This window comes from Mobula birostris, chromosome 5, assembly GCF_030028105.1.
Source record: "Mobula birostris isolate sMobBir1 chromosome 5, sMobBir1.hap1, whole genome shotgun sequence".
Classification (NCBI taxonomy): domain Eukaryota; kingdom Metazoa; phylum Chordata; class Chondrichthyes; order Myliobatiformes; family Myliobatidae; genus Mobula; species Mobula birostris.
In genome coordinates, this window is record NC_092374.1 from 202718596 (window position 1) to 202735414 (window position 16819).

The 16819-nt window shown below is 47.6% G+C and overlaps 1 protein-coding gene across 3 annotated transcripts in view; it reads left to right on the forward strand.

The window, feature by feature from the left end:
* LOC140198287 (nuclear factor 7, brain-like) overlaps positions 1-15074 on the forward strand; it is a 30374-nt gene extending 15300 nt beyond the window's left edge. For 2 of the 3 annotated variants that reach the window (XM_072259351.1, XM_072259352.1), the window contains one exon: positions 14441-15073. In XM_072259351.1, the coding sequence (XP_072115452.1) occupies positions 14441-14973 (533 nt within the window). In that variant the 3' untranslated portion in view covers positions 14974-15073. Of the gene's footprint in view, positions 1-14440 lie in introns of all 3 variants that reach the window. The other variant, XM_072259350.1, reaches the window with a different exon arrangement.
* The last annotated feature ends 1745 nt before the right edge of the window (positions 15075-16819 follow it).

Genomic DNA, 16819 nt, shown 5'->3' on the forward strand with positions numbered 1-16819 from the left:
TGCATTTCTTCTACCAAAGTGCATGACCCACACTTCCCGGCATTGTATTCCATCTGCCATTTCTTTGCCCATTCTCCAAAACTGTCTAAGTCCTTCTGCAGCTTCTCTACTTCCTCAAAAGTACCTGCCCTTCCATCTATCTACATATCGTCTGCAAACTTTTTAACAAAGCCATTAATTTTCTCATCCAAATAATTGACATACAATGTAAAAAGAATCAGTCCCAACACAGACCCCTGTGGAACACCACTAGCCACCGGCAGCCAGCCAGAAAAGGCTCCCTTTATTCCCAATCTTTGCCTCCTGCCAATCAGCCACTGCTTTGTCTCTGCTAGGATCTTTCCTGTAATACCGTGGGCTCGTAGCTTGTTAAGTAGCCTCATGTGTGGCACCTTGTCAAAGGCCTTCTGAAAATCCAAGTACACAACATCAACTGATTCTCCTTTGTTTATCTGGCTTGTTATTTCTTCAAAGAATTCCAACCGATTTGTCAGGCAAGATTTTCCCTTGAGGAAACCGTGCTGACTACGGCCTATTTTATCATGTGCCTCCAAGTACCCTGACAAGTCCGCGTTGATAATCAACTTCAACATCTTCCCAGCCACTGTCAGACTAACTGGCCCAGAGTTTCCTTTATTCTGCCTCTCTCTTCTTGAACAGTGGAGAGACATTTGCAACTTTCCAGTCTTCCAGAACCATTCCAGAATCTAGTGATTCTTGAAGGATCATTACGAATGCCTCCACGATCTCTTCAGCCAGCTCTTTCAGAACTCTGGCATGTACACCATCTGGTCCAGGTGACAGCTACCTTAATATCTTTCAGTTTCCCAAGAATCTGTTCTCTAGTAATGCTAACTTCACGCACGGCATGCCACCTGACACCTGTAACTTCCACCATACTGCTAGTCTCTTCCACAGTGAAGACTGATGCAAAATACGTCTTCAGTTCATCCCCTCTTTCATTGTCCCCCATTGCCACCTCTCCAGCATTGTTTTCCAGCAGTCCGATATCCACTCTTGCCTCTCTCTAATCCAGAAATTAGCATCTCCCGGGTACTAATTTCTGGATTGCTGCCTGTGCCACGCGCCAGGGAGGGCAGAAACAGGATGATTTGGCAGATAAATGTGTGGCTGAGAAGCTGGTGCATGGACAGGGCTTCAGGTTCTTGGATCATTGGGATCCTCCTGGGGGAGGTGTGACATGTTCAAAAGTGACGGGTTGCACCTGAACCTGAGGGGACCAATATTCTCGTGGGCAGGTTTGTAGGGGAGGGTTTAAACTAATTTGGTAGTGGGGGGAGGGGGCCGGAGTGAAGGGACTCAGGATAGGACGGATGGTAAAAATGTAAAGACAGCGTGCAGTCAGACTGTCAGGAAGGGCAGGCAGGTGATGGGACTCAGTTGCAACCAACAGGCTGAGTATCAAAACGTTAGGGATGCAGAATCAGAAAGAATAGCAAATACGGCCCTCAAGGTGTTGTACCTAAATGCACGTAGTATAAGAAATAAAGTGGATGATCTTGTTGCATGATTACAAATTGCCAGGTAAGATAGACAGAGACAGAGATGTAGAATAGTACAGCACAGTACAGGCCCTTCGGCCCACTATGTTGTGCCGACCCTCAAACCCTGCCTCCCGTATAACCCCCCCACCTTAAATTCCTCCATATACCTGTCTAGTAGTCTCTTAAATTTCACTAGTGTATCTGCCTCCACCACTGACTCAGGCAGTGCATTCCACGCACCAACCACTCTCTGAGTAAGAAACCTTCCTCTAATATCCCCCTTCAACTTCCCACCCCTTACCTTAAAGCCATGTCCTCTTGTATTGAGCAGTGGTGCCCCGGGGAAGAGGCACTGGCTATCCACTCTATATATTCCTCTTAATATCTTGTACACCTCTATCATGTCTCCTCTCATCCTCCTTCTCTCCAAAGAGTAAAGCCCTAGCTCCCTTAAACTCTGATCATAATCCATACTCTCTGAACCAGGCAGCATCCTGGTAAATCTCCTCTGTACCCTTTCCAATGCTTCCACATCCTTCCTATAGTGAGGCGACCTGAACTGGACACAGTACTCCAAGTGCGGCTTAACCAGAGTTTTATAGAGCTAGTCATAGTCATAGTCATACTTTATTGATCCCAGGGGGAAATTGGTTAAATCATTACCTCGCGACTCTTAAACTCTATCCCTCGACTTATGAAAGCTAACACCCCATAAGCTTTCTTAACTACCCTATCCACTTGTGAGGCAACTTTCAGGGATCTATGTACATGTACCCCCAGATCCCTCTGCTCCTCCACACTACCAAGTATCCTGCCATTTACTTTGTACTCTGCCTTGGAGTTTGTCCTTCCAAAGTGTACCACCTCACACTTCTCCGGGTTGAACTCCATCTGCCACTTCTCAGCCTACTTCTGCATCCTATCAATGTCTCTCTGCAATCTTTGACAATCCTTTACACTATCTACAATACCACCAACCTTTGTGTCGTCTGCAAACTTGCCAACCCACCCTTCTACCCTCACATCCAGGTCGTTAATAAAAATCACAAAAAGTAGAGGTCCCAGAACAGATCCTTGTGGGACACCACTAGTCACAACCCTCCAATCTGAATGTACTCCCTCCACCACGACCGTCTGCCTTCTGCAGGCAAGCCAATTCTGAATCCACCTGGCCAGACTTCCTTGGATCCCATGCCTTCTGACTTTCTGAATAAGCCTACCATGTGGAACCTTGTCAAAATTGATCACATCCACTGCACTACCCTCATCTATATGCCTATTCACCACCTTAAAGAACTCTATCAGGCTTGTTAGACACGATCTGCCCTTCACAAAGCCATGCTGACTGTCTCTGATCAGAGCATGATTCTCTGGATGCCCATAGATCCTATCACTAAGAATCTTTTCCAACAGCTTTCCCACCACAGACGTAAAGCTCACTGGTCTATAATTACCCAGACTATTCTGACTAACCATTCCCGTGGACAACGAGGACATAAAGATCCTAGCCAGAGGCTCAGCTCAGCAATCTCTTCCCTCGCCTTGTGGAGCAGCCTGGGGAATATTCCGTCAGGTCCTGGGGACTTATCCGTCCTAATGTATTTTAACAACTCCAACACCTCCTCTCCCTTAATACTCAAATGGTAAAATTGTACAACCATGGCTGACAAGGGAAGTCAAAGCTATTGTAAAAGCAAAAGAAAGAGCATACAACGAACAAAAAATTAGTGGGATGATAGCAGATTGGGAAGTTTTTAAAAACTTACAGTGAGCAACTAAAAAATCATTGGAAGGGAAAAAATGAAATATGAAAGCAAACAGGCAAATAATATCAAAGTGGATGGTAAAATTTTTTTCAAGTATGTTAAAAATAAAAGAAAAATGAGAGTGGATATAGGACCACTAGAAAATGAGGCAGGAGAAATCATAACAGGGGAGAAGGAGATGGCTGATGAATTAAATGAGTATTTTGCATCAGTCTTCACTGTGGAAGACACTAACAGTACGCTTGATGTTGTAGTGTGTGAAGGAAGAGAGGTGGGTGCAGTTACTGTTACAAGACAGAAGGTGCTCAAAAAGCTGAAAGACCTAAAGGTTCATTAGTCACCTGGACCAGAGGAACTGCACCCTAGGGTTCTGGAAGAGGCAGCATTAGAGATTGTGGGGGCATTTCAAAAATGATTGGACTCTGGCATGGTGTCAGAGGACTGGAAAATTGCAAATGTCTCTCCACTCTTTCAGAAAGGAGGAAGGCAGCAGAAAGGAAATTATAGACCAGTTAGGCTGACCTCAGTGGTTGGGAAGATGTTTTAGTCAATTGTTAAGGATAAGGTGTTGGAGTATGTGGTGACACAGCACAGGACAGTATAAAGTCAGCATGGTTTCCTTCAGGGAAAATCCTGCCTGACAAACCTGTTGGAATTCTTTGAGGAGATTACAAGTAGGATAGACAATGGGTCTGCAGTGGATGTTGTATATTTGGACATTCAGAAGGCCTTTGACAAGGTGCCACACATGAGGCTGCTTACCAAGTTAAGAGCCTGTGGTATTACAGGAAAGTCACTAACATAGTTAGGCATTGGCTGATTGGTAGTAGGCAGTGAGTGGGAATAAAAGGATCCTTTTCTGGTTGGCTGCCAGTGACTAGGGGTGTTCTGCAGGGGTCGGTGTTGGGACCACTTGTTTTTATGCTGTGTATAAATGATTTAGATGATGGAATAGATGGCTTTTTGTCAAGTTTGCAGGTGATAAAAAGATTGATGGATGGGCAGGTTGTGTTGAGGAAACAGGTAGGATGCAGAAGGACTTTGGCAGATTAGGAGTATGGGCAAGAAAGGAGCAAATGAAATACAATGTTGGAAAATGCATGGTCATGCACATTGGTAGTAGAAATAAATGTGCAGACTATTTTCTAAATGGGGAGAAAATCCAAAAATCTGAGATGCACAGGGACTTGGGAGTCCTTGTGCAGAACACCCTAAAGGTTAACTTCTAGGTCCAGTCGGTGGTGAGGAAGGCAAATGCCATGTTAGCATTCATTTCAAGAGGTCTAGAATACAAGAGCAGGGATGTGATGCTGAGGCTTTATAAAGCAGTGGTGAGGCCTCACCTTGAATATTGTGAACAGTTTTGGGCTCCTCATCTGAGAAAGATGTGCTGGCATTGGAGAGGGTCCAGAGGAGGTTCACAAGGGTAATTCCAGGAATGAAAGGGTTATCATACAAGGAACATTTCATGGCTCTGGGTCTGCACTCACTGAAATTCAGACGGATGAGAGGGGATCTCATTGAAACCTTTCGAGTGTGGAAACGCCGAGACAGAGTGGATGTGGAAAGGACGTTTCCCATGGTGGGAGAGTCCAGGACAAGAAGGCACAGCCTCAGGATAGAGGGGCGCCCTTTCGAAACAGAGATGAGGAGAAATTTCTTTAGCCAAAGGGTGGTGAGTTTGTTCAATTTGTTGCCACATGCAGCTGTGGAGGCCAGGTCACTGGGTGTATTTAAGGCAGAGGCTGATAGGTTCTTGAATGGACATGGTTTCAAAGGTCATGGGGAGAAGGCTGGAAACTGGGCTTGAGGAGGAGATAAAAAAAGGATCAGCCATGATTGAATGGTGGAGCAGAGTTGATGGGCAGATGGCCTAATTCTGCTCCTATGTCTTATGGTCTTTTAAACTTTATATATCTGAAGAAACTTTTGTTATCCTTTTTTTATACTGTATTTTCAAAATTTTCAAAACAAAACAATGATATCAACAAGAACATACCAGTTCAAACAAGTGTAAAAATGAAATAAGCAAAAAAAAGGGACATTACATTAGAGGGATGCCTATTGTACAAAGTGCTCAAAAATACGAAACATTAAATCTCAAATGAGAGCCGTGAGAAATCAGCTGGGGGGCAATGGTTCAGGTAGGCAAGAAATGGACCCCAGATAGCCGAAAATTTTATAGCTGAATTGGTTCTCAAGAACTAAGTTTCTCCATCTGTATGACTGAGGTCATGTCAGCCATCCATCTCCGAAAGGAAGGGGGAGAGGGTGAGTTACCCTTTTTAATATTATTGGCTAACATAATTTTCTATTCCCTCCTTACCTTCTTAATGACTTTTTTAGTTGCCTTTTAAAAACTCCCTAATCCTTTAACTTCCCACTACTTTTTGCTCTGTTTTATGCCCTCTCTTTGGCTTTTATGCTGGCTTTGACTTCTCTTGTTAGCCACATCTTGCCTTTAGAGTACTTCTTCTGTGGGACGTAGAAACAAAAAGACATAGAAAACCTACAGCACAATACAGGCCCTTCGGCCCACAAAGCTGTGCCGAACATGTCCTTACCTTAGAACTACCTAGGTTTACCCATAGCCCTCTATATTTCTAAACTCCATGTATCCAACCAGGAGTCTCTAAAAAGACCCTATCATTGTCACCTCCACCACCGCCGCCAGCAGCCCATTCCATGCACTCACCGCTCTCTGCATATAAAAAACCAACCCGACATCTCCTCTGTATCTCCTTCCAAGCACCTTAAAACTAGGCCGTCTGGTACGAGCCATTTCAGCCCTGGGAAGAAGCCTCTGACTATCCACACGATCCTCTCATTATCTTGTACACCTCTATCAGGTCACCTCTCATCCTTCATTGCTCCAAGGAGAAAAGGCCGAGTTCACTTAACCTGTTCTCATAAGGCATGCTCCCCAATCCAGGCAACATCCTTTTAAATCTCCTCTGCACCCTTTCTAAGATTTCCACGAACTTCTTGTAGTGAGGCGACCAGAATTGAGCACAATACTCCAAGTGGGGTCTGACCAGGGTCCTATATAACTGCGACATTATCTTTCAGCTCCTACACTCAATCCCACCATTCACTTTACTCTTATCTAGGTTGAATTCCATCTGCCACTTCTCAGCCCAGTTCTGCATCCTATCAATGTCCCACTGTAACCTCTGACAGGCCTCCACACTATCCACAACACTCTATCCTTTATGTCATCAGCAAATTTACTAACCCATCTCTCCACTTCCTTATCCAGGTCATTTATAAAAATCACAAAAAGTAGGGGTCCCAGAACAGATCCCTGAGGCACAGCACTGGTCCCCGACCTCCATGCGGAATACGACCCGTCCACAACTACAAGTAGATGAACTACAAGTTCAGCTACTTTGTTCCGTATACTGTGTGCATTCAGATACAACACCTTCAGACCTTTTTCAATTTTGTCCGCTTTTTACGTTGCAAATCATTCTGTTGAATACAACTTTGCCCTATCAACAGCCTCTCCTCATGACACACTGCCTCTGTTTGTAAACCAGCTCCCTCATCTTCAACATTATAATCCACCTTTCCTACGATACTTCTTGCTTTGAAATATACACAGCTCAGGACACTAGTTGCACCATGCTCAACCTTTTGATTCCTAACTTTGTCTGAGGTCTTACCTCCACAACATCTCGACTAACTGTTCTGTCACTCTGGTTCCCATCCCCCTACAACTCCAGTTTATACTCCACCGTGCAGCATTAACAAACCTTCCCACCAGGATATTAGTCCCCTCCAGCTCAGGTGCAAACTGTCCCTTCTGTACAGGTCCCACCTTCCCTGGAAGGAGCCCAATGATCCAAAATTCTTACGCCCTCCCTCCTACACCAACTCCTTAGTCACATATTAAACTGTATAATCTTGCTTGTTCTGGCCTCACCAGCACGTGGCACGGAGAGCAATCCTGAGATCACAACCCTGGAGGTCCTGCCCTTTAACTCAGCACCTAACGCCTTAAACTCCCTTTGCAGAACCTCGTCACTCATCCTACCCATGTCATTGGTACCAATATGGACCACGACTTCTGGCTGTTCACCCTCACACTTAACAATGCTGAGGACTCAATCCGAGATATCCCAGACCCTGGCACCTGGGAGGCAACATCCCATCTGGGAATGAGTCTCCTGTCCTCTTCCCCAACTAACAAATCCCCTGTCACCACAGCATGCCTCTTCTCTCCCTTCCCTTCTGAGTCACAGAGGCAGACTCAGTACCAGGGACCCGACCAGTGTGATTTTCCTCTGTTAGGTCATCTCCCCCAGACAGTATCCTGTTGTTGAGTGGGATGGCCACAGGGGTACTCTGCACTGGCTCCCTAAACCCTTTCCCCTTCCTGACTGTCACCCAGTTTCCGTGTCCTGCACCTTGTTGTAATCACCTCTCTGTACGTCCTGTCTCTCATCCCTTCAGCCTCCGAATGATCCAGAGTTCATCCAGTTCCAGCTACAACTCCTTAACATGGTTTGTTAGAAGCTGCAGCTGGATGTACATCTCACAGTTGTAGTCCTCCGGGACATTGGAGGTCTCCCTGCCTTCCCACATCCCGCAAGAGGAGCATTTGACTATCCTGCCTGGCATCTCTACCGTCCTGGCTGAGCAGATAAAAAGAAGAGAGGGGAAAAAAAAGAGATTTTCTTTCCTTTGCTTTTTCTGTGCGAAGTCTCTTTTTACTGAAGCCTCGAAGAGCTGAAGCCTCAAGATCACCACTCTGACGATGTCCACTCAGCTGATGGCTGCTGTGTTTGCCCGTCTTCCTTTAATTTGCTCTTCCTAATCAACCCCAGATGCCGATTGGTCACTTGTTGCCCTGCAGCCCCCTTAAAAAACCTTCCCCTCTCACCTTCCCTCTCTGCCCTCTGGTTTTGGACTCCCCCTTTCTGGGAAAAAGACCATGACCTTACGTCTGCCCCTGATTTTATATTCCTCGGTAAGGGGTCATCCCTCAACAACCATCGCTCCAGGGAAATGTCCCCAGCTTATCCAGTCTCTCCCAAGCCCTCCAGCCATTGTTACGGCCTCCTGAAGTTTCTTGACAAGTGTAATGACATCTTCCCACAGTCGGGGACCCAGAAACGCACACAATACTCCAAGTGTGGTCTATCATATCCATCAAAGGCCTTGGTGAAGATTATGTGGACAATGTCTACTACTCTGTCCTGGTCAATCCTCTCTGTCACCTCTTCAACAAACTGGAATTTGTCAGACATGATTTTCCATGCACAACGCCGTGCTGACTGTCCCTGACCTGTCCTTGTCTTTCCAAATGCAGCAGGCAGGATGCAGGGAGGATGTTTCCCCTGTCTGAGGAGTCGAGGGTCAGGGGTCACTGTCTCAGGATGGGGTGGACCCTCAGAGGATTGTGTGTCTAGAATGCTCTGCACTGGAGGCTGTGGGGTCTCAGACATTCAGTTCATTTAAAGTCACAAAGTCATCGTTGTAGAGTATTGAAATGGGCCCTTTGGCCCGTCATCTCTGTTCTGACCTATTTACCCATCCACACTCACCTCATTGGCCGGTATGAGACCAGTCTCCTTCTGTGCCTTGTCTATTGAAGTGTCTGTCTGAGTGTCTCGTAAACACAGTGATTGTATCTGATTCCATCACCTCCTCTGGCAGCAAGTTCCAACATCAACCACTCACTGTTCAAATAAACTCACCTTTAAACTCCTTCCACCCTCCTCAGACCTGTGACCTCTTGTATTTGATCCCCCTCCTGTGGGAAGAAGATTTCAACCATCTGCTCAATCTACACCCCTCCTAACCTTATATGTTTCTGTCAGATCAACCCCCCCCCCAGTCCATTTACCTGCATTTTGCCTGTATCCTGATAAACCTTCCCTGTCACCATTTCTCAACTCCTCTTCTGTGCCAGTTCCATGGGGCCCTCAATTCCCCCGTGTTACAGAAAATGATCGACCTCATTTTCCACCACATTACAGAAACAAGTGTGCTGCAGGTCCTGAAATGCAGAAATGTAGATAAATCCCCAGGTCCTGATAAAATGTATCCCAGGACATTGTGGGAAGCTCAGGAGGAAAGTATGGAGCCCATTTTGGAGATATGTGTGTCATCGATAGCTAAGGGTGAGGGGCCAGGAGACTGGAGGGAGACCAGTGTTGAACATTTATTGAAGATCGGCTGTAGGGAAAAGCCTGGGAAGTACAGACCGGTGAGCCTAACGTCAGTGGTGGGTACATTAATGGAGGGGATTCTGAGAGACAGGATCTACATTCATTTGGAAAAGCGAGGACTAATCAGGGATACCCAGCTTGGTTTTCTGCATGGACAGTACGGTAGCATAGTGGTTAGCACAACACTTTACAGTACCAGTGACCCGGGTTCATGTCCCGTCACTGCCTGTAAGGAGTTTGTACGTTCCCCATGACCACGTGGGTTTCTTCCAGGTGCTCCGGTTTCACAGTCCAAACCTGTACCAGTTGGCAGGTTAATTGGTCATTGTAACTTGTCCCATGGTCAGACTCGGATTAGATCAGGGGTTGCTGGGTGGTGGGGGTCATTGTAACTTGTCCCATGGTGAGGCTCGGATTAAATCAGGGGTTGCGGGTGGTGGGGGTCAAAGGGCCGGAAGGGCCTATTCCGTGCTGTATCTCAATAAATAAATTACAGCTGATGAAAGTGCAGTAGACATCGTCTCCATGGAGTTTAGCGAGGGATTTGACAGGTAGCAGAGAGTTAGATCACATGGGGTACAGTACGATCTGGAATAGGATACAGAATTGTCTGGGTGGAGTCCTGTGACCAGCGGTTGTGCTGCAGGGATCGGTGCTGGGTCCACTGTTTTTTTATCATTCTTATGAATGATTTGGAGAGGATGTAGGTGACATGTTTAAAAACGCAAACACAAGGAAATCTGCAGATGCTGGAAATTCAAGCAACACACGCAAAAAATGCTGGTGAATGCAGCAGGCCAGGCAGCATCTACAGGAAGAGGTACAGTCGACGTTTTGGGCTGGGACCCTTCGTCAGGACTAACTGAAAGAAGAGATAGTGAAAGAAGAGATAGTGAGAGATTTGAAAGTAGGACGGAGAGGGGAAGATCCGAAATGATAGGAGAAGACAGGCGGGCAGGGGTGAATCTCAGAGCTGGAAAGTTGATTGGCAGAAGGGATACCAGACTGGAGAAGGGAGAGGATCATGGGACGGGAAGCCTGGACAGAAGCGGGGAGGGGAGCCCGGAGGGTGGACAGCAGGCAAGGAGTTATAGTGAGATGGGCAGAGGGAGAAAAGAGAAAGAGAGAAAAAAGGGGGGAAAACAAAAAATATTAAATAAATAAATAAGGGATGGGTTGTGAAGGGGAGGAGGGGCATTTATGGAAGTTAGAGAAGTCAGTATTCATGCCATTAGGTTGGACAGTGAAGAGGTTATTTATTTATTTAGATACAGTGTGAAACAGGCCATCCTAGACCAATGACCTGCTTCACCCAGCACCCCAACTATTTAAAACTAGCCTAATCATGGGGCAATGTACAATGACCATTTAACCTACAAACCACTATGTCTTTGTACGGGCGTCACAGAGTGATAGAAACTAACAGCACAGGCCCTTCAGCCCACCTGGTCTGTACCGAAACATTTAAACTACCTGCTCCCATCAACCTCCACTGGGACCATCGTCCTCCAACTCCTACCATCCATGTACCTGTCCAAACTTCTCTTAAATGTTTAAATCGAGCTTGCACTGGCAGCTTGTTCACACTCTCACAACCCTCTGAATGAAACAGTTTCCCCTCATGTTCCCCTTAAACTTTTCATCTTTCACCTTTAACCCATGACCTCTGGTTGTAATCCTACACAACCTCCGTGGAAAAAGCCTGCTTGCATTTACCCTATCTATACCCCTCATAATTTTGTATACCCCTACCAAATCTCCCCTCAGTCTTCTATGTTACAGGAATAAAGTCCTAATCTATTCAATCTTTCCTTAGGACTAGGTCCTCCAGTCCCAGATACGTCCCTGTAAATTTTCTCTGTGCTCTTTCGATCTTGTTTACATCTTTCCTGTAGGTACGTGACCGAAACTGTACACAATATTCCAAATTAGGCCTCACCAGGTCTCAACGTAACATCCCATCACCTGTATTCAATGCTTTGATTTATGAAGGCCAATATGACAAAAGCTCCTTTTTACCCTATCTACCTGTAGCACCACTTTCGATGTATTATGGACCTGTGTTCCCAGATCTGCTGTAGAACAGAGTCCTCAGTGCCCGACCATTCACTGTGTAAGACCTACACTGGGGTCCTACAGAAGTGCAACAGCTCACACTTGTCTGCATTGAATTCCAGCTGCCACTTTTCAGCCCATTTTTCCAGCTGCTCCAGACCCCACTGCAAGTAATGATGGTCTTCCTCGCTGTCCACTCCTCCCCAATCTGAGGGATGAATCGGGAGCACGAGGTAATGGGGAGAACATCCAAATTCCTTCCAGATAGTGTCGGAATTGATCTCTGAACTCCAGAACGTCCCAAGGTGGCATAGTATTGTGTTTTCCGCTACATAACCCTGTTGCTCATGGCTTATCCAAGCTTACAACGAGATCTTGATTAATTGGGTCTCTGGGCCATTGGATGGAAATTGCTTTTCATTCAAAGAGATGTGGGTGTTGCATTTTGAAAGGGAGACCAGGACAGGATTTACACAGGAATCATTGGGGCCCTGGAGAGTGTTGTGGATCAGAGAGACCAGGAGGTGATTGCCTTCATCAGTCAGAATACTGAGTACAGGAGCTGGGACGTCACGTTATGAGTGTACAAGACACTGGGAAGGCCACATTTGGAGCAGAGTAACACACACAAACTGCTGGAGGAAATCAGCAGATCAGGCAGTAGCTATGGATATGAATAAACAGTTGATGTTTTGGGTCAAGGTTTTGTGTGTGTTGCTTTGGATTTCCAGCATCTGCAGATTTTCTTGTCTTTATGATTTGGATCACACTGTCCAGTGCTGATGATCTTTCTACAGGAAGAATGTCATTAAACTGAGAGGGTATGAAACAGATTTACAAGGGTATTACTGGGACTGGAGTGTTTGGGCTGTAAGGAGAGGCTGGATATTCTGGGTTGTTTTCCTGGAGCTCAGGAGGCTGCCAAAGGAAATTGTAGAGCTGGATACAGTTACAATGATTTAAAAGACATCTGGATGGGTACGTGGGTGGGAAAGGGTTAAAGAAATAATGGGCAAATACAGGCAAACACGAGGAACTCTGCAGAATGCTGGAAACTCAAGCAACACACATCAAAGTTGCTGGTGAACTTTGCCTCCAACTTTCACCCTGCCCTCAAGATTACCTGGTCCATTTCCGACACCTCCCTCCCCTTTCTGGATCTTTCTGTCTCTACCTCTGGAGACAACTTTTCTACTGATGTCTACTATAAGCCTACTGACTCTCATAGCTATTTGGACTATTCCTCTTCTCACCCTGTCTCTTGCAAAAATGCCATCCCCTTATCACAATTCCTCCAGCTCCGCCGCATCTGCTCTCAGGATGAGGCTTTTCATTCCAGGACGAGGGAGATGTCCTCCTTTTTTAAAGAAAGGGGCTTCCCTTCCTCCACTATCAACTCTGCTCTAAAACGCATCTCCCCCATTTCACGCACATCTGCTCTCACTCCATCCTCCTGCCACCCCACTAGGAATAGGGTTCCCCTGGTCCTCACCTACCACCCCACCAGCCTCCGGGTCCAACATATTATTCTCCGTAACTTCCACCACCTCCAACAGGATCCCACCACTAAGCACATCTTTCCCTCCCCCCAATTCTGCTTTCTGCAGGGTTCGCTCCCTACGTGACTCCCTTGTACTTTCGTCCCCCCCAGCCCTCCCCACTGATCTCCCTCCTGACACTTATCCTTGTAAGCGGAACAAGTGCTACACGTGCCATTACACTTCCTTCCTTACCACCACTCAGGGCCCCAGACAGTCCTTCCAGGTGAGGTGACAATTCACCTGTGAGTCGGCTGTGGTGATATACTGCGTCCGGTGCTCCTGATGTGGCCTTCTATATATTGGCGAGACCCGGCACAGACTGGGAGATCATTTTGCTGAACACCTACGCTTTGTCCGCCAGAGAAAGCAGGATCTCCCAGTGGCCGCACATTTTAGTTCCACATCCCATTCCCATTGTGACATGTCTATCCATGGCCTCCTCTACTGTAAAGATGAAGCCACACTCAGGTTGGAGGAACAACACCTTATATTCCGTCTAGGTAGCCTCCAACCTGATGGCATGAACATTGACTTCTCAAACTTCCACTAATGCCCCACCTCCCCCTCGTATCTCATCTGTTATTTATATACACACATTCTTTCTCTCACTCTCATTTTTCTCCCTCTGTCCCTCTGACTATACCCCTTGCCTATCCTCTGGGTTTCCCCGAGCCCCCGAGCTTTTCCTTCTCCCTGGGCCTCCTGTCCCATGATCCTCTCATAACCCCTTTGCCAATCACCTGTCCAGCTCTTGGCTTCATCCCTCCTCCTCCTGCCTTCTCCTATCATTTTGGATCTCCCCCTCCCCCTCCCCCTCCCCCTCCCACTTTCAAATCTCTTACTAACTCTTCCTTCAGTTAGTCCTGACGAGGGTCTCGGCCTGAAACGTCGAGTGTACCTCTTCCTAGAGATGCTGCCTGGCCCGCTGCGCTCACCAAATACAGACAAATGGAACTAGTTCATTAAAGTGAGTTGGTCAGCAGGAATGAATTCTGCCTTACCTCCTCTTTGAATGCCTCCGGTGTTTACTCATCCAATCCTTATTGGATCCAGTTGTTGCTCTACCCTTTCCTCATACCCGTTTCCACTGCTATCTCCCGTCTTTCTTTGCAATCTTGAGGAAAGGTCTCGGCTTGAAATCTCCCTTAACACATGCTACTTGATTCGCTGAGATCCTCCAGAATCTTGTGTGTCGATCGGGAAAAATCCGATCTCCATGTAGAGGTAAAACCTCGGGAAGATGCTGGTTGTCCATCCGCTGTGACTGGGTAAAATCCCGGGAAAGGGTCCTGTTGGCCACCCGACTGAGCCTGAGGCCGAGCGGCCTCTCCCCCGGTCCGGGGGCCGCGCTGCCCGAGTCTCCCGGGGACTCTCTAATTCTCTGCTTCTCCCCCCAGTCTCTGTCACCCTGGATGTGGAAACGGCGAGTCCGCGGCTCGAGGTGTCTGAGGATCGGAAGAGTGTGAGATACACCGGGACCCGGAGGGATCTCCCTGACACCGGGAAGAGGTTCACACACTGGCCTTTTGTGCTGGGATCGGAGGGATTCACATCGGGGAGACATTACTGGGAGGTGGAGGTGACGGGGAATCGGTACTGGGGTCTGGGAGTCGCCGCAGAGTCTGTGGAGAGGAAGGGATGGGTCAGACTGAGTCCGGAGACCGGATTCTGGATCATCTGGCGGATTGATGACGTGATGTGGGTTTACACCTCCCCTGAGTCCCGTCTCCCTGCCGGTCCCATCCCCGGGAGGGTGGGAGTTTATCTCCGTTACCAGTCCGGGACAGTTTCATTTTACAACGCGGAGACCAAGTCCCATCTCCACACCTTCACTGGGAATAAATTCACGGAGAGACTTTATCCTTTCTTCGGGCCTTGGCATGAAAACGAGTGGCTGAGAATCTGCTCCGGTTCCGCTCCGGGTCTGTAAACGGGTCGGGTCCGGGACCGGCGTCAGGAATAAGTCAGTGTAAATATAAATGTGCGGAGAGTGAAATAAACACGATGTGAGAATTATCGATCCATTAATTTTAACTCGTTCACCGCATCCGTCAACGGAACAGAAACACTGAGGATTCAGTAGCAGCCGCGGGCGGCGAGTCCTGAGCTCCCCGGCTCCCCCGGATGCTAAAGTCCACCGGGACTGACAGGGTAACTGGGACAAGTGGTGGTGGTGCTGGCTGGGAGAGGGAGGTCAGGGTGAATCTTGGTAACACGGGACGTGTTGTGTTGGTAACACACGAAGTCTCCCAGCGTGTCAGGTAACATCTGTGGAGGGAAATAGACAGGTGATGGGTGGATCCAGGTGAGGGGTAATAGATGAGGGAGGGATGGAAATGTGTCAGAAACTGGGAGGTGAGAGGTGTCAGTGACAAAGCTGAAGATTTTGGAATCTGACAGGAGGGGATACTGGAGCCCAGAATAGAGGGAAGGAGGTGGGGAGGAGTGTGTGGGTGATGGGCAGATGGAGAGGGTGGGGAGGAGGGGAAAAAGATAGGGTGATGGGGCTGGTGGATCAGGAGGAGAGAGACAATAAGTGACAGGGAATGACTACCAGAAGTTTGAGAATTCAATGTTGATGCTGTCAGGTTGACGATCACCCTGACGGAACGTGGGGATCTGTTCCTATAATTTATGAGACAAATAGAGCCGGGATCTCTACGTTAAATCAGATGTTCATTTTGGGACCCAGTTCACACTCAGGAAATGCAGGAAAAACACAGCAGGTTGGTCAGGATCTGTGGAGAGAGGAACAGGCTTCACGTTCCACGTCGGTGACCTCTCCCGGAATTGATTCAAACACTGCCTGCTCTGTTGTGGGTTTCAAATAATTTCTGTTTTGTTTTAGTTCTTCCAGCATCTGATTCAAGAAAAAAATGTGAGTGCAGTGTAATTTCGTCTGGAAGGGGGATGAAGAAGAAGGAATGTGTTCGGAGAGGGGAGTGGACCATTAGAGAAATCGATGCTCAGGTTGGAACTACCCAGAGAGGTACGGTGAAGGTTAGAGAGACGTGGACATGATATTTTGGAGCCAGAAGTGTGGCAATACATGCAGGCTGATCCCAGCACAATCCTCGGGCAGACTGTGTTGGTCATTGGTAGCTCAAGCGAAGCGGCCAGTGTGTGAGTGTGCCAGTGAAGGAGTGGAGCATTGAGGCTTTGACTCGAGAGATTCTGGCAGTTTTGGCAGTTGGTCTGTGCAATCAAGTCAATCAAGATTTGAATAGATCAGCAGTAAGCCGTTAATTAGACAATCAAGATCTGAATAGCTCAGACTCAGCAGAAAGCAGCTGATTGAGCAGTCGAGGTCAGGTGACCAAACACTTTGAAAAGTTCAAACAGATAAATAGAGGGATAGCTCAAGCGAAGCGGCCAGAGCGTGAGTGGGCCAGTGAAGGAGTGGAGCTATGAGGCTTTGACTCGAGAGGCTACGACGAGAAGAGGCGGAGGACAAGCCAGCTCACAGTTAGTTTTTACAATGTCTCCTGAGACGGTGATGTGCCTCTCATGTGAGATGTGGCAGTCTTAGGGGAACGCCCCTCTCCCGCAGAGTCACATCTGCCAGAAGTGCATACGGCTGGGCGATCTGGAAGACCGTGTAAGGAATCTGGAGCAGCAGCTGGATGACCTTCGACTCATAAGGGAGAATGAGGCAGTCATAGATGAGAGCTACAGGGAGGTAGTCACCTAGGCTGTCGGAAGCAGGTCGTTGGGTGACAGTCAGAGGGGTGAAAGCGAAGGTGAGCAGACAGGTAGTGCAGAGCACCCCTGTAGCA